Source organism: Pseudogymnoascus verrucosus, assembly GCF_001662655.1.
Source record: "Pseudogymnoascus verrucosus strain UAMH 10579 unplaced genomic scaffold scaffold_27, whole genome shotgun sequence".
Lineage (NCBI taxonomy): Eukaryota > Fungi > Ascomycota > Leotiomycetes > Thelebolales > Thelebolaceae > Pseudogymnoascus > Pseudogymnoascus verrucosus.
In genome coordinates, this window is record NW_017263678.1 from 171,975 (window position 1) to 193,910 (window position 21,936).

Consider the following 21,936-nt stretch of genomic DNA (forward strand, 5'->3'; position numbering starts at 1 on the left):
GTCTCTGTAGCTTGTGATTCTCTCAAAGTTGTAAAGTTCTTGTTGGGAATTTTTATGGAATTGATAATAATGACTGCGCAATAACAAGCTTGTAGGAAAATGAATCTATACGCTTAAACCGAAAAACAATAAAACAGCGCCAATAATACAACCCCGCGCCCCTTTCCAAACCCCTCAGTAGGTGAGAGTAACAAAGGAATTCTCGTACCTCCCCACCTTCCCCTTATTCCCCTTCAAGACCTCCTCAAAAATCCAATTCCCCACATCCTCCCTCGAGATCGTATACCCAATCGCCATACTCTCGAACCCCTTAGCCCTCTCAACCCCAACCTTCAACGCCGCCACACCCTTCGCAGCACCACTCGTCAACAAGCTGGGCCTGATCCCGATAAACCCACCGAAAGCCGGAGACGCCGAATTCACATCATCAGACATCGCAACCTCCATCTCCTTCTTATCCTTATGCGGCACCGCCAACAACCAATGGTACAGCGGCACCATCGCCACCGGGATGTCGCGCCCAAAGTTACTAATCCCCGTCGACGAGATACCAACAACGATCGGCTTCGTAGGCGCCCTCAGCGTGCGGACGGCGGAGATGAGGGCCGCCATGCTGGTGGAGCAGACGACCGGGTCGTCGATAGATGGTACCCCGAAGCGACTGAATTTTGGGGCGGCGCCGACAGAGGAGAGGATCAGGTCGACGGGGCGGTTGCGGATGAGGAGGGCGGGCGCGATGGTGGCGGCGTCTTTGGAGTTGCCGGTGTGCACGGTGAGGTGGCGGGTGATGGTGGTGGAGGTGACGCCTTTGGAGTCCAGGAGGGCCATGAGCTTGGAGGGGGTGCGGACCACTGGGGGGTGTTAGTGTGTTATTCGTGGTCTTTGAGGGAAGGGAGACGTACAAACGCTACAGTCGTAGCCGGCGTTGAGGGCGCGGACGAGGAAGGCGAGGGCGCAACCGCCGGTAGAGCCAAGGACCAGGGTTGTAGGCTTAGGCATTGTGGAGGAAGACATGATGTTGTTTGTGGTTTGGGATAGTGGAAGAAACTGAAATGATTCTGGAGATAGAGGAGCGAGAAAGTGAGGCTCTGAATGTAGATCTTGATGTGAGGTAATGAGAATAGGCTGTTGATGATGATGATAAGAAAAAGACACCTTCTCGTGGCTCACCCACCTCTCTTTATACAAACTTACCGTCCTTACCAACCCACCGCGCCACGACGCCGAAATCCATACTCGGATATCCTTTTCCACCGACTGCCTAGTAGTTTGAAGCCACAAAACCGCAAGCCACCTCGCCGGCGACCACCCTCGGACGAAAGTTCCCCAGCGTCGGGAATATCTGGCGTCTATTTGGCGTATGTTACGGGGATGGCGTCGCGCTAGCACAGGATCGTGCAGATGGTGGCGTTCCGTGGCGCTTGTGGCGTTGTTGAGTTCCTCCGCGTCTAGCCAGATATGGTCATGGCTTGGGCGGATGCCTCGTCGCATCGATTTTGTGGCGCCCTGTGCCATATGCGTGCGTATACATATTTGGAAAGTTACGCGGCGGGATGGATGGGGGGGAACTCTAGAAAAAGCTTGTGACGAGGTTAGGATAGGACTTTAATATTTGCTGGTAAGTGATTGTTGGTTGATTCTATCTATTTTATTTTTAGACCCGGAAGGAGAGAGAGAATTATCGTAAATGAATCGTTGAAATCACATGCAGCCTTGTATGTAACTTGTCTACAGCCTTTCCACCCTTCTCATTCCCGCCCCTCAAACGCCGACAGCAACTCATAAGGATTCTCACCCCGCTCGCCGTCCTCACCCCCTGCCTCGCCAGACTCATCACCGCCTCCAGCAGCCGTATCCCTGCCACTCGTAGACGTCGCGGCCGAAGCTGTAACTTCCTGGGTCCTCAGCGACGGACCTACCACCCAAGGACGGTGCTTACCAAACGGGTTCTGCGGCTGCAGTTGCGGCTGCGAATCCGGCGCATAAGGCCCAGCAGTCGGATTCAACACGGCAGGCGCATAGATCGATGACTCCAGCCCCGGCGTACTCCCTGGGATGATGATCTTCGTCGCTGGGCGCTGGGCAACGGGGCGTGCGATACTCCCTATTTCCGTCAGCGCGTGCTACATTCCACCGGGGCGTTAAAACTCACCAAATTCGTTGCGACGTAATGGTAGCGGCGCAGACAGCTTCGCTGCCGTAGCCACGGCGCTGCTGAACCCATTCTCCCGCGTAGCAGCTACCGGCTTCAGATGCGCCGCACCACCTCCGCGCGATTGCCCAGGACCAGGCCGCCAGCTAGGCAACGCGGTTGGCGGTGGTAATCCGTCACGCACTCCCGCAGTCCCTGCCGGCCCCTCACCATTAGCCTTCTCATCCGCCCTCGGCGTCCGCAGCTCCAAGCTATGCTCCTTCTTATACCACATCGGCAGGCCCTGAAAAAGGCCAAGCGCGTGCTGCGTCGCGATATCGAGGGGCATCTCGTGCTTGTACCTGCATCCCTGCTGGGAGAAGGCGCAGACGCCCTCGTGGACCCATTTGTCGCAGTAGACCTTGTCTTTGCGTGGACCGCGGGAGGGGCGGGAGGGGGTGGAGACGGGAGGGAGGGGGCTGTAGAGGGGTGTTGGTTTCCCGGCTGTGTTGGGAGGGGTGAGTGGGAAGGGGTTTGGGGCGTGAAAGGTGAGAGGGCCGAGGGGTGTGAGGTTCAGGGGCGTGGGGAGGATGATGAGACCGTCTGCTCCTTGGTTCACGCCCGGCCCTTGGAGGGGAGGGAGTTCGTCCGCGGCGATTAGGCGGGTGTAGCGGCCGTTTCCGCGGTTGAGGGCGTAGCCTGTCGCGGATTGGAGGTGGCGGTTTGTGATTATCATTCTGGGGGTGTCGGCGGGGCTTGTTGGGGGGGCGCTGGGAGTTTGCGGGTATGCGAGGTGGTCCTTATACACCGACAATCCGGCGTTGTTGGTGACTGCCGACTTGTTGAGAAGCCATGGATCCTGTGATGGTCTTCCGTCAAATGGTTGACCTAGTGTAGGTCGGCCTCCACGAATACGTGCGCCGCTATAGACTCCATTTCCACTGTTCCCATCATTAGCTGTAAATTCTGGCAAATAAAACGCCCTTGCCAGAAATCCGTAGTACTAACGAAGAGTTGTTGCCGTTCAAGTTCAAGTTGGCTGTCAAGGGCCACACATCGTCTATATCTGCCGAGTCCGGATACCTCGCGGAACGCTCCAAGGAAGAAAAAAACTGGTTCATGGGAAAGAATCAGCGTAGTATACGTGCAAAATACGTGCATATAAAAGCCGGCTCTCTGAAATCGCAAAGGCTCGTCGGAGGGATTTGAGAAAAGCCGACTGGAAGGAAGGAAGGTGTGTTCTATACAGCGCGCGTGGCATAAATGAGAGATTGAGAGAGAGAGAAAAAATCAGAGAATGAGAGGAAAGCAGAGACGATATATACAAACTGGATCTCTCCGATTATTTGGCATGGTTTGGTGAGGCGGCGTTTGTTAGAAACAGCAAATACCCAGCTGCGGGTGGTTGCAGTGCGTTTTAGCTGGCAAGCTTAAACCTCACATGCGGTGATTTTTGGTTCGTGCCATGGCACGTCGCGAGGATTCCCACGCGATAACGCCGCTCTGTACGAGCCAAGGGGATAGATATCGTGAATGACCGGTAATCGGAGCCTCTCCTCCTCTTAATGCAAATCCCAACAGCCCGCGGGAGCTGTGATCGAAGCGCTTCGACACGAAACCGATGTGTCGGTGAGGCGCAAACAGTGTCATATGCAGGCGGAGCTTCACCGACGGTCTGTATGATTGAACTTTGTGCTTGGCTTGTCAAGACGCGGCGGGAGGGTGCTCTGCTTCAATAATGGAGGAGGGTGGGGATTTGATTGGATGCGGGTAGTAGGTAAGAGAGTTGAAGAGATCAGGGCTGATGCGATGAGAGACATGAATGACTAGACACGTAGGCTGTCGTTCCCAGAAAAGCGCAAACATTGGTAATGTTTGATGGGACAAGGAATATGAAATTTATATCCTGGAAGTTGTAGATGGAATGACAAGCATTCATGTCCGGCTGCGGACAATGTTTGCATGTTTTTGAGTTGGTTTCTGAAGAAAGACATGGAAATTAAAAGCGAGCGAGAGGGGCATCATTGACGAAAAATCAGAATTTACAGTGACTTATAGTATCAACAGCATCAAGGCTTTCATCAGAGTATAAATCACAGGAGTGAAAATCCTGTTTATAGTATGATGGTATTCGTGTTGGTATCAGGTGGACAAACGCCAGAATCCCCCATGCCAGCCGGCCATTAACCGTATGCAAAGCAATCTCCCACCATCTAAAATACCCCAAACGCCTCAAACCTCATTATGCATATCCGATACCTAACGTCTCTGAGGAGGAGCAACACGCCATTGAGGCTGCATGGCTCCAGGTCGGGAAGGCGGCAAAATAGGCCTACTCCTCGCCGCCTGCAACTCCAAGTCTTTCTTCTTCTTCTTGACCAAATTCCCAATAACCCCCCGTAAGTACATCCGCGCCGGCTCAATTATTTCCTTCGGCTCCGTACTCATCTTCAGCGAATCGAGCATGAGTCGAACCTGTGTTTCGGAGGAAAATTTAGGACACGCGGCTTCAGACCCGCTTTGTATGAAGCCGTAGTGTGCCATGCCGCAGAGCCCACAATGTTCGACCCCAGATCGCTTCAAGGGGCACTGGCCAACAGCGTGCATTGAATCGCAGGCTAGGCATAGGCGGTTGTGAGTAGCGGTGTTGCCAAACGTTCTCATGAAGTCGGGGTCGTCGGACAAATTCGGCACGTCGCGGACGATTCTGGCGCGCTGAAAGGCGTCGACTGTAAAAAAGAGTCAATAAAGCCCAAATTGTTGTATGAAATGAAAAAGAGAACATGGTTTGAAATGCGTAAAATCAAGCATCTTCGCTGGCCGACATGTACTCGGTCGCCTCTGAATCGGACTGTGGAGTTCTGGATCCTTTGGATCGCTTCGCGTCACGCACAGGAATTGGGTCAGCAAGACGTGGGCGCTTCCCGGAAACTGCATTGGACGTAGGAGTAGTCCGCTCCACAACCTTTGGCGCCGACTTCGCCAGAGATAATGACTTCCCAGATGCATCCCCCAATGGGTTTGTCTGCGGCACAAGAACCTTTGGGACGACTGTGACAACGCGGACAGAAGTATTCCATTTCTTCGGGGCCGGCTTCTGAGAGACTGTCTCAGAAGATGGCGTCTGGACTTCAAAGCCATCATTTGGAGCACGACCGACAGCAGCCATAACTTTTGGCTTGCGCGGTGCGCCCTGGGCACTGCCCATCTTCTTGTCCAGTACAATAGGATTTACAGCCGAGCCAGGCCCAGAAGAAGCCATGGTCGGTTTTTTCACAGCTGGAGGACCCGGAGCCGGATTTTGCTTCACAGCATTCTTCGGAGGACGAGCTGACCTCACAGCACTCTTCGGAGGCTGATCCCGTTTCACAGCTTTCTTCGGAGGCCGATCCGACTTCACAGATTTCTTCGGAGGCTGAGCCTGCTTGGCAGACTTCTTTGGAGTAGCGTTCGCTTGAACACTTGACGATTTCTTCTCATTCTTGAGGGGAAGGATTTTTGCAGGACTCTTTGCAGCAGGGGATGTTTGTGTCATACCTCTTCCTCCCGATCGAGCCTTCGCTTGCGCGAGCTCAGTGGGATCAACGAATCCAGCATCAGACTCTTCTTCTTCTTCAGCCTCACTGCTTTGGCGAGTGAACTCTCCATCGCTTTCGCCCAACACGCGGAGTTTCTTGAATTTACGAGGGGTCATCTCCTCGTTGGCTGCGTCGGTATATCCGCTGGTTACCTAGTAAAAAGTTAGTATCATATTAAAATATGGGTCCAAATAGAATAACAAACCTGTCGAGCTCGCTTTCCCCGTCCGAACTGCTTCTGCTTGGCCAACTCTTCACGGGCCGCCTCCGCCTCACGTTCCTTAAGAATCTTCTCCCAGAAATCGGTGTTCGGCATCGGTTCTTCAGAATCAGGGTCTCCAACATCGTCTTGAAGTGCGCCAGAATCGTTGGCCCAGATCCGGGCATACGAGAATTGGGATTCTGCGGACTTGTCGTCTCCAGTGTTGGTGGTTTCCATCTGGGTTCGGTCAAGCAGCTTATCGACCGAGGCTGAGTCGTATCTAATATCGTTTTGGTCATCATCCTCGAATAGAGCCGTAGCGCCGTGCTGTAGGATCGTCTGAAGATCAACCCCAGCATCGTCGTCTTCGTCCATGGCCTCAATAAGGGCATGGTCAAGAGCCATCTTCTTGCGGCCAATCTGGACGATTTTCTCCTCGGCACTATCTTTCGTCATCAATTGAAAGACGAGGACTTTGTTCTTCTGCCCAATTCGATGAGCTCTCGAAAGCGCCTGGAGATCTTGATGGGGATTGAAATCAGGATCCATGATAATGACCGTGTCGGCAGTAGCTAGGTTAATGCCGACGCCTCCTGCACGAGTGGATAGCAAGAAGGCAAATAAGGGCGAATCAGGCGCGTTGAAAGCATCGATACGCTTCTGTTTCTCAAGAGTACCAACATTGCCATCGAGGCGTTGAAATTGAAGTCCAAGCCCATCGAGAAAGTCTTCAATGATATCCAGCTGTTTCAAGAACTGGCTGAAAATCAACACACGATGTCCTCTCTCCTGGAGCTTCTGGAGCATAATCTCAAGGAGTTGAAGCTTTGAGGAGGCGTCGACGAGATTTCTATGTAGCACAGCGCGGTTGTTTGATCTTTCTTCGATAGCCTCACTGTAGACAAATGGATGGCAGAGACATTTTCTCAGCTGCATCAAAATATTGTTCAAGCTTCCTCTTTCGCTTGGCTTTAGTTGTGCCTGATCTTTGCCGAAAATAGACCTTAGCAGCTCTGGGCTCTTTGAAAGAATCGACTTGTAAAGCTTCTTCTGGACTGTGCTCATAGTCACGGGAATGATGACTTGGGCCATTGGAGGAAGGAACTTGAGAACCATAGCCTTTGTGCGACGAAGGAAATACGGTCGGATAAGATCGTGCAGCTCTGGCAAGTTTTCGTTGGTCAACTCTTCGTACTTCTCATCTAGGGTAGTAGCATTGATCTCAGGGTCGAGAAATTGAAGGAGTGTGAAGAGTTCCTTCTTGTTATTCTGCAAGGGCGTGCCTGAGTCACCATTAGCAAAAGGTTAGCAGCTGTGATTATAGATTAAATACCTGTTAGTAGAACTCGGAACGGAACGTGCAGTGCAGTCAATGCCCCATAAAGAAGATTCTTGTCGTTCTTAAGGCGTTGGCCCTCGTCGACGATCAAACCAGCCCATTTGGTTTTGCGAAAGAAGGCCCGGCTGCTCTCGTCGACAGGGGCTTCATATGAGGTGACGACAATATGAGCTGCCAGTTCACTGCGACCTTCGGGGAATAGCTCGTACTTCATGGCGGTCTCCCTAGCTTCCCGAGAACCATAATAAGTGACAACTCGTAACGACGGAGCCCACTGTTTGATTTCGCGGCGCCAGTTAGGGCATGTTGAGTTCGGCACAACAATTAAGAATGGCCAGCACTATACTTGTTAGCATAAATCTAAGTAGAAGTCGTGTGTCTCTACCTTTGGTTTCTCCTTAATCAGAGCTGTGAGTGCCGCAATAACCTGGATAGTTTTGCCCAGACCCATCTCGTCTGCAAGAATCACATTCTTCTCCCGATGGAAATTGTAGAGAAGCCAATTCATGCCCTCCATCTGATATTCCATCAACTTCCCTCCAGTCAGCGCAGCTGGCTGGGCTTCCAGAAGGACGTTCCTTTCAAAATTGGACTGCCTGTATTGGGTCAAACGTTCCTTAACTTTAGAACCGTGCTGCTTGAAGTATTTTCCGGCAACAAACTCAAGATAGGCCGCATGGTAATCGGCATACCGTTCCGTCTCTATGGGCTGAGGCGGACTCTCCCAAGCTATCTCATCATAACCCAATCCAGTGAATTTCACAAGGACCTCGTCGACCTCCTTGATGCGAGCTTTGTCGATCTCCTCGGTGCGGGTTGATACTCGGCTCGAGTACTTCACGTCGAGGACAATCTCGATGCGTAGATACTCTTCTGGGATAGCATCGCTTTCCGTCATAATTGGCAGGCCATTGTTCTGTTCTATGCAGCGGCGAGCAAAGGCATTTCTCATGATGCCCGCAGTAATGCCCCATACCCATGCTCCAGGTGCCCACGTACAGCTGAAGTAGGACATTCCTTGCCACTTGATGAGATACTCTTTCTCATCTTCAGTGAGTGACTCGAGCGTACGGCCAGGGGCATATGTCTCCAGGTTGGCAGGCCTCCATGCAACCATCCCTTGGGGTTTCCCTGGTACGTCAAGACAGTCCTTGCAGTTCCAATGTAGTTCGTACTCGGCGAATCGAGCTTCTTGTAAATCCGCCACGTCGTCAGGGCTATAACCCGAGCTATTGAGAGGCGGAAGGTGCTCAAAATGGAAGCCGCGCTTGCATGAAACGCACCGAAACAGGAGAGTGGCGTGGTTGTTGAGCAAGTCTGGGGAAACAAGGGTAATCGGATCAGTTCCTCCATTATCTTCTCTCAGCTTTTCCTCCTGCTTGGATGTCTTTTTGGTCGAAAATGGAGCACAGGCTAGGCCAGGCTTCTTGCATTCTTGGCAGGCACCAAGATCAGGAGCACTCCTATCCTTCTTCCGCGCCAGGCCAATACAACGTCGGCATTGCAAAACGAAATCGCCCTCGCCGACTTTGGTAACCAAGTGCTCTCTCTGGCTCCTGTACCCAAGGCAGACCTTGTGTATGGAAGTCGTACAGCCTTGGCATTGTATAAGCGGGCTAGGTCCTTTGTTGGATGCCGCGTTCGCTCCGGAACATACGTCGCAACGCCGATTGTGGATGACGCTGAAGTGATTATTTGCAGCTAGAGGTTGAAATATTTCCCGCACACTTATAATCTTTGGGCCTGTCTCTTCAACGTCTGAATCGGCATACAGCTCCTCATCTTCAAGCTGGTCTCTCATATTCTTCGACACCTTCGTGCTCCTGCCAGATTTACGGGTGGGCTCTGGTGCCTCAGAAGAGTCATCGTAATCTTTCTTGCGGCGCCCGAACATGCCCGATTTTTTGGACATGCCGCCTCTGCCTGGCCTGCCTCTCGTGGGATGGCCGCGGCCTAGGCGACCACTTGAGCGCTTCACCACGATACCGCTCGCATCGCTATCGACATCACCAGTCACATCATCACTATAGTCGACATTCATTGACGGTCGGGCAAATTTGCCTCGTGTGCGACGGTCATTTGATGACAGGGCGCCTAAACTGCGGCGACCCAGGGACCGTGACGCAAGCTCATCTGACGAAGACCCTTCATCAGGTGAAGTCATCCCGCTGTAACGTTTATTCTTTGGTGCGTGTGAATCTGTCTTAGATCGCAATGATCGTCTGGGGCTGGCGGCTCGTCGTCTTCTAGAGTCAGATTGATTGATGGATAACTCGTCCTCGTCAGAGGTGTTGCAACTTTGCAGGTGTCCTCGTGTGCTTGTCCTCTTTCTTGTGTATGATAAAATGTTAGCCTGCCTTTTCGACAGTTCTCTAGACTTTCCTGTTCGGCGTGGTATATCTGATTCTTCTTCTACTTCATTTGGGTTGTGGAAGACATCAAGAGCGTTTTGGCCGTTGCAAAGTTGAAGTAGACGTTCAAATGGGACCTAAGTTGGTAAAAAATGAGCTGATGTTGTAAAAGTGAGGTTGAAGCAGCAATAGTGTTAAACTTCAAAAGAGAAATCCGCTTAAAACTGAGTAGAACAAGTGGTTTGTGCTAATAGCTCTGGGGTTGAACGATTGGTGGTTGGTGATGTTGGATGGAAGGTAGGCGGTTGTAGAGGAATGATATGTCAAGCGTGTGCCATTCGTGGGTGATGTTGTGCGAATATAATACAAAACACTTACAATGTCGTCTCCTCCATCGTCATACCGAATATGGTAGCTGACATTCTCGGAGTCCTCTATTTCTGACTCCACGCAGTCCACATAGCCGTCATCTGATTCCGCCGAGACATATGTGTATTGTTCGGTGTTTATAGCAGGTGGTAACTCGATTCGGAATGCAACGTCGCCATCATCCTCTATGGCATCTTCTGATGCGCCATCAGCATTTTTGTCCTCCCCCGTTCCATGGTTTGCATCGGAAGGGCTGGACATTCGGGGCCTATGTTGGAGCGCGGTAACGGATGGCGCATCTGCGCTCTTCCTAGGGGAAAATTCCTGGAAGCTCTGCAGCTCATCCACAGAGTCATCCCCATCATCGGCGCTGGAGGCCATGATTGTCGAGGTCCCGAAAGTTATCAACGGCGGCGCACCGAGACCATTGAGGTGCTGCGAGTACTATCCCACTATTGGAGGTCAGCTGGGCTGCGGTAACAAGTTAATAGTATGGGGCATCATACATATCTATCCCCAGCAGATCTTAATTCCCTGGAAGCGCAAGTCATACTCCCACATGAGTAGGTCCCTGGTGTTGTTGTTAATTATCTGAGCTGTACCTTTGTGGTCTCCGATAACGTAGACGCGCTCCTTTATCTTAGCGGATTGGGACGCGATCAATCGCGTAGAGATGTCTCCTTGTATAAAACCACTATCGGGACCGGAAAGATCACTGCTAAAGGTTCAAAGTACCACTGGGATATTCTACATAAGTTATTTTCCTATTGTATACAAATACAAATAAATTTCCACTTAGATGCAGTGCAAAGTGAGACTCTGATATCCCGCCGTCATGGCACGGACAACCCTGCACTTCGGCCAATCGCCGCTAAGAAGGTACATCGGAAATGTTTCTGGGGAAAAAATATCACCGCCTGCGCTGTGACAACCAACACCAACGATTAATGAAATGAGCAGCGTTACTCTTTCCGGGAGTTGCCAGCGCATAGCAGCCAAGTCGCTCATTCTACCGCTCCTATACCCGTCTCTCCTTCAGTCCCGGTCCGCGTCGTTGAACTCTGCCATCGGCAAGGGTCTTCGCAAGTCGAAAGGAGTAGGCTTTAGGGGAAGGGAGAGAGGCCAGTATGAAGTCTCCAATGGCGGCCGTGAGTCGAGAAACGACGGCGCAGATGTGAGGAGGACGTCAGAATCTGCTGGAGGGAGCCGTGGGTTTTCTCGCGACGACTGGAAAGGAGACAGCCAAGCCAGTGGCGGCAAAGCAGAGAAGCCTCGCACTGGACGGGACGTACGCATACGAGCTGGGAAACGAGAAATCAAAGATGACAGGATACCCGTTCGACGCTCACGAGCAGCTCGATTCTACGACCCCAATTCAAGCTTTGGAAAGCGAAGCGCCGTTGGCAGGGAAAAGAAGGGGCTCGATGCGCCAGCTGCACCCGAAGCCAAACAAGACTGGCGTGGCTTTTCTAAGAAGGTGGATAGGGACTTCCCGCGGAAGAGGGATGATTTCAAGGAGGGAAGAATGAGGGAGAGCCGGGATACACAGGAGCCCAGGGGAAGCTGGGGCCGCGAGCAATGGAAGCCAAGCTCTACGCAGGAATCATCGCCAGCGCGCTCGAGCTTCCGGTCTAATTCAGACGACCAGAGCTTCCCTTTGAAGAAATCCTTCAGGATTGATCGGGGAGGCTTTGCTCCGGTGACTAGGACATCACAAGATAAAGACTTCTCCTTCTCATCGAAGAAGGGGTTCGAAGCCGAACGCCGAAGACCTACTCTAGCAGCCAGGTCGCAAGATTCCGACACCACTGGGACTGAAGCTGTTCCCCAGAAAACCAAATCCACCCTATCCATCATGGACAAGCGCATGCCCGTGACCATCCCATACACCACCCCAGCCTCCGAATTCCTCTACGGGACATCAGTCGTCGAAGCCGCGCTCAATTCACGCGCCAATCCCCGTCGCACCCTCTACAAGTTCTATATCTACCGCGGCGCGAACCGCGAGAACGAGGAACAGGACCGCACCTTGGCCAAACTCGCGAGGAAACAAGACGTCCCCGTCGAGTACGTTACCGACGACTGGCTGCGCAGGATGGACAAGATGTCCGCCGGCAGACCACACAACGGTTACATCCTCGAGGCTTCGCCGCTGCCCAAACTCCCGGTTCTGAGTCTCGGCGAGCTTTCAGTCACGAATGAGAAGCAGGGCTTCAAGCTCGTGCTGGGCCATCAGTCTCGCGAGGAGGCAAACGTGAATGGAACTTCTGACTTCGTGCATGTTAGCTCCCTTGCCAAATCGGGTGACGGACGCAAGCCCTTCGTCCTCCTCCTCGACTCCATCCTCGACCCAGGCAACCTCGGCGGTATCATCCGCACGGCTGCGTTCCTCGGTGTGACAGCGATTGCCATCTCGAGCCGCAACTCGGCAGGCTTTTCACCAGTAGTGCTCAAGGCCTCGGCTGGGGCTTGCGAAAACGTCAGGTTGTTCACGGTCGATACGCCCGCTGGCTTTGTGGCCGACTCAAAGGCTGCTGGGTGGAAGATCTATGCCGCTGTTGCACCGTCGACGAATCGCTCCGCGAATGCGCCGTTGGCTATGACGACAGATGAGCTGTGCAACCCGCTTCAGGAGGCGCCGTGTATTCTCATGCTGGGTAGCGAGGGAGCTGGTCTGAGGTGGAACTTGAGGAGTAAGGCTGATGTGGAGCTGTCCATTGAAGGAAGTGGACAGAGGGGGCTTGTGGACAGCATGAATGTGAGCGTGGCGACTGGTGTGCTGTGCAATGCGTTTGTGAGTAAGAAGGCGCCAGCTGCACCACGGCCTGCACAACCTGAAGCTGAGAAGAAGCCTGTGAAGGATCTCTTTTAGAGTGTAAGATTATACCTGTACTGTACAATTGTAAGAGTAGGATAAAGCAAGGGAGGGTCAGGGATATATTTGTATTATATCTGTATATTATATTTGTCCTATACGTAGCCTACTGTGTGTAATACCACCACAAATTCAACTTGCATCGGTATCAATTGGTTAATTTCTGTGCATGTGGAGTCACAAATAAGTGTAAATTTTCCAACTCGAGAACCCTCATAACCTACATATACCCCAATAAGTGGCCGTCGACCAATAATCTCCTCCGCTAAACGCGGTGGGATGGTGTAATGGTAGCACGTGACGTTGTGGTATAACAGTCTTCTGATATAACATACAATCCCGTTTCAATCTGGGTTCGATTCCCAGTCCCGCCAGGAGATTGAAAACGTAGGTGGTTTGATTCCACCACACCAAATAATTTTTTGGGCTTTTTTTTGCCCCGCTGATTCAGGCGAGCGAGGCAGGCGAGGCTGGGCGCTAAAATTCAAGAGTACGCTACAGTGTGTGGCGGTCTAAGCTTCCGTACTCCGTACAGTCCGTACAGGGTTGTTGACATCGACGTCACTAATCTTCGGCATTTGATGGGTTCGTCCAGATTCGTCCAGAGCCAAGCAAGGAACGAGGAACGAGGAACGAAAGGTAAACAAATTATCAACAGCAACTCTGCGTTCGATATATCATTTCGTCTGTACAAATGATATATGTTTCACCTGACAATTCACCTGACAAATAGTCTCTTGTGAGACAATCTCACATCTCGTAACAACCCCGACAATCGCCGCGTGCGCGTGAAATGTCTCTCTTCCTGCCTTCCCCTCTGAGAGTCCCTGCTGCAAGTAAGCCGCAAGTAGTATGGCGCGGGGATGTCCCCGAAGGCTAATGTAGCCACAGCGCCGAGAGGCGCACCGACGGCGCACCGACGGCATGGTTGGGAACTGCACAACAACAATAGCGGCCCTTCTCCCATGACTCCAGCCCGCATCTGACGATGCCGCCCCCTGCACATCTCATCCAATCCGGCAATTGAGCAGCGGAATCCCTGGGCGCTGCCGGGGTTGGATCAAGTCCCCCATCCAGACCACGGCTAGACATTTACCATGATGCGGGGAAAGGGTAATAATTGTCACAGTTGTTAAAGGACCGATCGTGGCGGAGGCGTGGGCGCGGGGTAGCTCCACCGGGGGGACCGTAGGACCGCTGCTTACGGCGATCACTATATCACGATGTGGGCAGACCGCTGCGTCATCTTGGAGGGTTCGGCCGGACAGGGCTCGCACTTGTTGGATTCCAGGGTTCAGTAAACAAACCCGCTACCTGGTGCGTGGTGGGTTATGGATTGCCCACACTACTTGCTCCACGCGGACTATTTTCCCCATCTCATGCGGGGCTTGTTGAGAAGCTGCACATCAATTCCAAGACACACGGCAAGTGGCACGGAAACATAAATCCTTGGAAACTTAAGTCCTTGGAAACATAAGTCCTTATAAACTTGCGGAGCTCCCCCGGCGATTCTCAAGAGGATGCTTTATGCTGTGCAAGGTTCTGTGCCACAAAGAAGTCAAGAATAGAGACCGACCAAGTAGACGTTGGCGACGATCGCCCCAGACCCAATTGATTATCTAGAGTCAATCCCAGGAGAAAAAAAGTAGAAGTACATATCCAAGATGTTTCGATTTCTGGTTGCTACTCTCGCGGTGTTGAGCTGCCAGCTCTCACCTGCCAGAGCTGCTCTGGAGGAGCAAATGGATTTCTCAATCACAAATACTAATGTATCAGCTGTGTGGAACCAGACCGATTGGTCTCTTACCACCGTTGATTACGTGCCGGCACAGTACCAGTCGCGGATCTCGCTCTCAAACGGGTATGTTACTCAATGTTGAATTTGCCGCGGCGACGAGCATTTTGAGACTGAACTGACTATCGTTTAGATACGTTGGTGCTTCATTGGCGGCAGCGGGCCCATTCTTCGAGTATGATATGAACCAGACAAACCCCGACGGCGATGAGCCTGCAAATGTGTGGCCTCTGTTTTCGCGCAGACTATCCTTCTCTACTATCAGTGGCTTCTACGACCTTCAGCAGAATGGCAGCGGCACAAACTATCCATGGCTGGAGCAGTACGGATATGAGTCGTTCATTGCTGGAATTCCACACGCAACTGGGATTCTTTTCACCTTCGGAGATGCCACGTTGGATAGCACGGCAGATCCAAGTGAAGTCTCCAACTTTGAATCGAGTTTGACCTTCAAGACCGGAGTAGCCGCTTGGACTTACAAATGGAGCCCTGCTGGCGTTTCGACGACGTTCCAAGTCAGCTTCAAGGCCATCATCAGCAGAGTAGCGCCGAATCTTATTGCGGTTGAGGCGCAAATCACTCCTTCCGGCGATGTCAATGGCAAGGTGACAGACGTGTTAGATGGCAGGAGTGCTGTCCGGTCTTACTTGGCAGAGAAAAAAATGGACGACCAATCTACAACCATCCTCTCTGCGGTTCATCCCGACAACCTCCCCAATGTTACAGCATATGTGGTATCAACTGCCGAGTTTGACAGCACATATACAGACATGTCTTCCAGAGTAGAGGCTTCATCACCGATCGTCAGCACAAACGAGACAACCATTGGACAGACCTTCAACATTGCGTTAAAGGCAGGGCAGACAGCAACCTTCCACAAGTACGTTGGCGTTGCGTCAACCGACAAATTCGAAGACGCCGAGGCTGTGGCGCGTAAAGCATCGAAGGATGGAAACGCCGCAGGATGGAATGCTGCGGTCTCGGATCACGTCTCTGCGTGGGGAGAGCTTATGACAGAGGCTGCCATTGACAACTTCACGGATCCCACAACCGGCCAACTTCCACCTGATGCAAACATTGAAATCCTCCAAATCGCCACTGTTGCAAACAGCTTCTACCTCCTCCAAAGTCTACAGCCCGATGGATCTGGCCTCAACGACAACAGTATTTCAGTGGGCGGGCTGGCATCGGAATCATATGCTGGTATGATTTTCTGGGATGCCGATTACTGGATGGCTCCAGGACTCAACTTGCACTTCCCCAGCTACAGCAAGCAGATTAGCAATTTCCGAGCTAAGCTGTTCGACCAAGCAAAGGCGAATGCGGCTTTCAATAACTACCCTAATGAAAGCGCCCTATATCCGTGGACTTCAGGGAAGTTCGGCAACTGCACGGGCACAGGACCTTGTGTCGACTACGAGTACCATTTGAATCATGATATTGCATTCAACTTGGTGCAGCTTTACAATATCACGCAGAACAAGACGTGGTTTGATGATGGCCCAAGGCAGATTGTGGAGAGCATTGCGTATATGACAGGGGAGCTCTTGGATTACAATGAGACAACCAAGACCTACTGGATCCATAACATGACTGATCCAGATGAGTACGCTGTAAGTTGTCCCTAACCTCCTCAAAAGCAGGGAACTAACAAAAATAGAACCATATCGACAACGGAGCATTCACCATTGCCTCTGCTGCTGACCTTCTACTCGTCGCCAACGGTCTTCGTCGAAACAATGGCCAGGCCATCAACGAAACCTGGCAACACATGTCGGAGAATATCGAGTTCCCAACCGCGCCCTCTGATATAACTCTGGAGTACCAGACCATGGACAATAATGTCAATGTCAAGCAGGCCGATGTTATCTTGCTCGCCTACCCATTGGACTATGACCAAAACAATTACACTGAGGCTGATAAGCTGTTGGATCTGGATTATGTTAGTTCTCAGCATCCTATTCCCTATACATCGCTAATATTTTGCAGTATTCCAACCGACAGTCTCCCAATGGTCCGGCTATGACCTACTCCATCTCTGCTATTGTAGCTAACGCCATCTCCCCATCCGGTTGTGCTGCATACACTTTCACCCTGAACGGCTTCCTTCCCTATCTCCGTGCGCCATTCTACCAGTTCTCAGAGCAAAACGACGACAACGTCGTGAGGAACGGCCACCAGAACCCAGCCTTCCCATTCTTGACCGGCCACGGCGGCTCCAACCAAATCGCCCCCTTCGGCTTCCTTGGTCTCCGCACTGATCGGGAACACATGTTCATCAACCCATCACTCCCCCCCCAAATCCCGCACCTCAAACTGCGAGACATCTACTTCGCCGGCGCCGGTCTCCGCATCACCATGAACCGCACACACACCACCATCACCCGCTTCTCAACCGAAGGCATCCCCACCCTAACAGACAAGTACGCCGGTACCAGCATGCCCATCGACGTCGGCACCCCCGGCAACAACCAAGCCATCTACAACATCGACGTCGACCAAACCATCTACGTCCCCAACCGCCTTTACTTCGATAACATCACCTACACGGGCAACCTCCTGCAATGCCAGAAAGTCTCTTCCACTGACTCCTATGCACCCGGCCAATTCCCACAAGCCGCCATCGACGGTGCTATCGCCACGGCGTGGCAGCCCATGGCAAATGGCTCGGCGAGCATCCTCATTGATATGTCTGGCGGCGCGTATGAGAAGGTCAACCAGCTCTACTTCAACTGGGGCTCGCGCCCGCCTCGCCGTGCGATGGTGTCATTCGGTAATGAGACAGCATCCGACTGCAACGGCCAGCGCCAGCTCAGCGGAAAGGTCGTGCGTATCCCGCTTAACTCCATCAAACCGAATGATCCCTTCGATGCAGCCGTCGCGGCTGCCGCGGTCGTGAAACCGTATATCGGCAACGAGACGTTGATTTCCGTTCCCGGAGACGCCTGGTCAGGGAACTGGGTGAAGTTGGAGATTGAGGGGTGTTGGGCGAATGGGGATGAGGATGAGAAGGGAGCGACGGTGGCGGAGTTTGTGGTTGTGGGAGGAGGTGCGGGGGTTGTTGGGTGAGAGGGGTGGGATGGGGAATGGAATGTATAATGGGGGACCGGGGAATAATAATACGGTCCCAGGGACGGGGGCGGATGGGGCGGATGTTGGGGCGGAGGTTACGGGGTAGATAGAGAGAGATAGGATCTAATAGGTTCCTTTGTGTTTAATGTGAAGATAAAATTCTACTCCAGTCAACGCAATTAATTCTATGAAAGTGAAATTGATAAAGAAATGTGTCACATAGTACGTCCAAGGCTCAAGACTAGCTCTGTGTGTTCGTATATACTGCACTCGAACTTAGCCATTGGCGGGGTAGTGGGGTAAAAAAAAATCTTTCGCACAATTCAACGCCTCGCTTTCCAGAAGAGCTTCAAAAAAATACTTGAAACAAATATAGCTCATAATTGAATAATTCATAAAAGAAAAAAATTGCAAAAAAAATGCAGCTTTGATGGATTCGAACCATCATTTATCTTCAATCTCCTGGCGGGACTGGGAATCGAACCCAGATTGAAACGGGCTTGTATGTTACAACAGATGTTATACCACAACGTCACGTGCTACCATTACACCATCCCACCGCGTTTAGCGGAAGGAGACCATATAGGCTGGTCAATTCGTGGCGGATGGATGATTAATCCACTTTATGTACTTAGCTTGGGTGTCACATGACGGCGCAATTGGATTTTGGGGGATCACGTGTTTTCGAGTTTCCTGGACGCGTTTGGTTTGCTGGACGGATTCGCGTTTGATTGGGGCCACAAATACGATGGCAACTGTTCCAACTGCAGGAAGATAAATGATGCCGCCGAGACCTATTGTATAACACCGGTGATCATTGTTGAAAGGTCGGTGAAGCTTCGGGGACTCTCCAAACTCATTCATTGTCTTCCTCCAACACCACTCCCCCCACCACCACCAACAAGACAAACACCCCGCCTCACCACCACAATGCCTCGACCCTCCGAAAACCGCCTCGTCCTCCCCGTCTCATTCGCACTCCTCGAAAACATCAAAATCTACTTCGAAGAGAACCTCCGTACTTCCCCTCCCCCCCCCAACCGAAGCCACCAACCCCACTAACAACCCCCCCAGCAAACGACGCCCTCGACCTCCTCCAACACCTCGTCATCTCCGGCAAACGAACCACCGCTCCCCCCGGCAGCAGGCGTAACTCCGTCCTCCCCCCAGCGTCGTATCTAGATCTCATCTCCACCCTCCCCATCCACCCGCGCCACACCACGTACACGAAGTCGCGCGATGATCACCAGGCCGCTATAAATGCTATTGGCTACCTGCAACTCCTCCCCGCGCTGGTAAGCGTCAAGGATTCCGGGATGGGACAAGCTTTCCGCTTCGAGGAGGGGAGATCGGCGGAAAGCCAGCGCTGGGAGAGGGGAACGAAGAGGAAGGCTATGGTTGCGCTTGGGGGGGCGGAGGCGGTTGCGTTCGACGATGATGTTATTAACCACCCCATAGCGCGGGATAGTGTCTGGACCCAAGCGAAGGATTTCTGGCATGTAGTAGGGTGGGCGATTAATTGTGCCGTTTGGCACCGGAGGAGGTGGGAGTATTGGCAGCTGTGGTTGGAGTTTATGATGTTGGTAATGGAGAGGGATTTGGAGGAGAGGATTGCCCTGCGTGATGCGGGTGATGAAGGGGAGGGAGGGAGGCTGGAGGAGTCGATTCTGGGAAGGTTCCTGTTGCTTAATGAGCCTGGGGAGGGGAGGCAGGTGTGGAAGAGGGCTGCGAAGGCGATTTTTGCGGATGGTGAGGAGAGGGCTATGAATGAGTTCCCTCCGGTTTGGAGGGAGGAGACGAAGGTACTCAAAGACGACGATATGGAAATGTATAAAGCGCCGTCGATATACAGCGACGTCAAGGACCCGTCCAAAGATTGGCTCAGTCGCACCGGTCCAGGAGTGCGAGACCTCCGCATCCGCCTCATAACTCTTGTAAGTCCCCCCCCCCCCCCCACCCCACACATCCCACCCCCCCCCCAGACCAGAACCGACACCCCCCCCCCCCCCCTTCCTTCCTCGTGGAGGAAATCGACGCCGTCGATAGTTCTCTTAGCCGCTTCCTGCTTAATCACCTCCCCAACAAATTTACGATCGCCAAGCACAGCCGTCCCACGTTGCAGAGCGAATAATGGAGCGCGCTCACAATCACATGCTAGCGCCTGACGAACGACCTCCCTCTTACACCCCGTCTGCGTCGCATCACCCTCTGAACATGCAACTATCAGAAGCACCGGCTCCTGAGATATCGTCGGCAGGCAATGACCGCGGCAACGCACACGGCTCCATGTCGCAAGAAGAATCGTTATCTCGACCGGCCGAGCCGCCTGTCGAGCCGCCCGTCGAGACGACTGTAGAACCACCGCCTGTCGAGGAGACATCGCAGCCCATGGCGACCGCTACGACGACGACGACGACTGTGTGGCCTTCCTCGAATCCATTCGTTTCATACTACCGCCCGCCTAATGGCTCGCCCAGAAGTGCCCGAGGAGTGGACAGTCCTGGTGCTATGGACCTTGATGATAGTCGTGGTGTCAGAGGTGGCAGTGTGCTCTCTATTGATGATCCTGATGTGCGCCTCGCTGCCGAAGCTCTGGGAGACCTTCGTGCCGGTATGTAATCGCCTGCCTGATACCGAATTGGGCGCATTGTACTGACATTCGTATAGACTTTGTGCAGTCCCCACCATCTTCATCTCGCTATAATAGACACCGCCGGAATGTGTCAGGGCAGCCAGAGCCTCTACTCTCTCTTCTAACCACCTCGCACCCTCTGGTAGGGAGCACCATCAACAACTCGATCTCCGCCTACTCCGCCTCCAAGAACTACAGCCCGCGCTTCAAGTCGACAGCCGAATATGTCGAGCGTCGCTTCACACCTGTCGTCAATAAAGTCGGCACAGTGGGTCGCCATACAGGAATCGAAGGCAGCGTGCGCTGGTTCCTAGGAGGGCGCAGACGTGCACACAATCGCCATTCTACAGCAACGACGAAATCGACAGACGACATGTCAAGCAAGCGCCGGAAGACGAGCGAGGACACCGATAGGACATGGCCCATGCGCCACTCCACTCAATCGTTAGGAGACGAACAGCAACTCCAGCACCGTGAGCGACGCAATAGTGTCGCCAATAGCCTAGCTTCGTCATATGTTGAGAGCCTACCTGCATATGATGAATACAAGAGCCCAAGCTATGAGGCTTCGCAGACTACCTCGCTTGTTCGCTCCGAGGAGAACGATGCCCCAGGCTCACCATCATCCTGGCAATCGCGCCTTATCATGTCCACATCCGGCCTCAGCATCGCCATGTCCGTCGAGTCCCTCCGCTCCCTCAAATACTGCCTCGGTCTCCTCCGCTGGGCAAACGAACACATCGGAAAGAGCGTCACCACACTAAAAGAGACTCTCGAGGACTGCAACAGCAAGACCGCAACCCCCATTGCCGGATCCTCATCCGCTACCGAGGGCCAGAACGTCGAAGATATCTTCGTCCTAGACTCCGAGAAAGACCGAGAAGTCCTGACCCAGAAAATCGCCGAGCTAAAATACGACGTCCTCAAAACCCTGAAGGACGTCGTCGACGTCGTTTCCAAATACGCCGGCGGTGCTCTCCCTGAAAATGCACGCGTCCTCGTCCGCAGCCACCTCACCAGTCTCCCCCAACGCTTCAAAATGGCTAGCACTAGCACACCACCCGACACCGACGACGCGACGGCGAAGGCGGACTGGGAGATACGCGAAGGCGCGAAGAGGGTCATGGTCCTCGCTAAGGAGGGGCTGGATATGATGACGCAAGTCAGCGGCGTGTTGGACGGGACGATCGTCAGCGCGGAGGAGTGGTGCGAGCGCCTAGGAAAGAAAACGTATTCCGAGGAGACGGCAGAGGATATTCTCAAGGAGGGCATCGTGAAGCCGCCGGTAGATGGGCAGCAGCAGACGCCGGAGGTGTTTGCGGATGGGGATTATAGGATGGTGGGACAGGCTCTGTGAATAGGGGAGAGCGGGTACAACAACAATTACGCGGCGGACGCCCGCCTTTTTTTACTCTCTTTCTTTTTTTTTGTGTTTGGGGTATTAGGCTTTGAAGGATAGAAGCTGGAGGGATTAGGGATAGCCTTGCCTTGCGCGAATACTGCGGCAATGGAATGGGGGTTGTGGGTGTACTTCGGGGGATTATATTGGCGTTTTGGGGTGGGGGGTGAGATGGAATGGAATGGAGAACTAT

The 21,936-nt window shown here is 52.8% G+C and overlaps 6 protein-coding genes and 1 non-coding gene across 7 annotated transcripts; 4 read left to right on the forward strand and 3 right to left on the reverse strand.

Moving 5' to 3' along the window:
- VE01_06066 (uncharacterized protein) lies at nucleotides 1-1,344 on the reverse strand. The gene is made up of 2 exons (XM_018275522.2): nucleotides 903-1,344; nucleotides 1-851 (listed from the first exon to the last, which is right to left on the reverse strand). The coding sequence occupies exons 1-2, from the start codon at nucleotides 1,012-1,014 to the stop codon at nucleotides 175-177; spliced, it is 789 nt and encodes a 262-aa protein (XP_018129557.2). The 5' UTR covers nucleotides 1,015-1,344; the 3' UTR covers nucleotides 1-174.
- Nucleotides 1,345-1,748: 404 nt separating this feature from the next.
- On the reverse strand, nucleotides 1,749-3,252 carry VE01_06067 (uncharacterized protein; the record flags this gene model as incomplete). Its single annotated transcript, XM_018275523.1, has 3 exons — nucleotides 1,749-2,104; nucleotides 2,153-3,072; nucleotides 3,140-3,252. 3 exons carry the CDS (start codon nucleotides 3,250-3,252, stop codon nucleotides 1,749-1,751), a joined length of 1,389 nt encoding a protein of 462 aa, XP_018129556.1.
- Nucleotides 3,253-4,238: 986 nt separating this feature from the next.
- On the reverse strand, nucleotides 4,239-10,764 carry VE01_06068 (uncharacterized protein). Its single transcript, XM_059463758.1, has 7 exons — nucleotides 10,477-10,764; nucleotides 9,980-10,422; nucleotides 7,636-9,738; nucleotides 7,245-7,590; nucleotides 5,915-7,194; nucleotides 5,669-5,861; nucleotides 4,239-4,860 (listed from the first exon to the last, which is right to left on the reverse strand). The coding sequence occupies exons 2-7, from the start codon at nucleotides 10,349-10,351 to the stop codon at nucleotides 4,391-4,393; spliced, it is 4,764 nt and encodes a 1,587-aa protein (XP_059319634.1). The 5' UTR covers nucleotides 10,352-10,422; nucleotides 10,477-10,764; the 3' UTR covers nucleotides 4,239-4,390.
- Nucleotides 10,765-10,874: 110 nt separating this feature from the next.
- On the forward strand, nucleotides 10,875-12,970 carry VE01_06069 (uncharacterized protein). The gene has a single exon (XM_018275525.2). The coding sequence runs from the start codon at nucleotides 10,923-10,925 to the stop codon at nucleotides 12,840-12,842; it is 1,920 nt and encodes a 639-aa protein (XP_018129572.1). The 5' UTR covers nucleotides 10,875-10,922; the 3' UTR covers nucleotides 12,843-12,970.
- A 147-nt stretch (nucleotides 12,971-13,117) lies between these two features.
- Nucleotides 13,118-13,219, forward strand: VE01_06070 (the record flags this gene model as incomplete). Its single annotated transcript has 1 exon — nucleotides 13,118-13,219. It is a non-coding gene; the product is annotated as a tRNA-His (tRNA).
- Nucleotides 13,220-13,922: 703 nt separating this feature from the next.
- VE01_06071 (uncharacterized protein) lies at nucleotides 13,923-17,709 on the forward strand (the record flags this gene model as incomplete). Its single annotated transcript, XM_018275526.2, has 4 exons — nucleotides 13,923-14,706; nucleotides 14,774-16,253; nucleotides 16,301-16,582; nucleotides 16,630-17,709. The coding sequence occupies exons 1-4, from the start codon at nucleotides 14,510-14,512 to the stop codon at nucleotides 17,707-17,709; spliced, it is 3,039 nt and encodes a 1,012-aa protein (XP_018129623.1). The 5' UTR covers nucleotides 13,923-14,509.
- Nucleotides 17,710-18,001: 292 nt separating this feature from the next.
- VE01_06073 (uncharacterized protein) lies at nucleotides 18,002-21,701 on the forward strand (the record flags this gene model as incomplete). Its single annotated transcript, XM_018275527.2, has 4 exons — nucleotides 18,002-18,730; nucleotides 18,787-19,646; nucleotides 19,819-20,323; nucleotides 20,380-21,701. The coding sequence occupies exons 1-4, from the start codon at nucleotides 18,643-18,645 to the stop codon at nucleotides 21,699-21,701; spliced, it is 2,775 nt and encodes a 924-aa protein (XP_018129622.1). The 5' UTR covers nucleotides 18,002-18,642.
- Nucleotides 21,702-21,936: the final 235 nt, after the last annotated feature.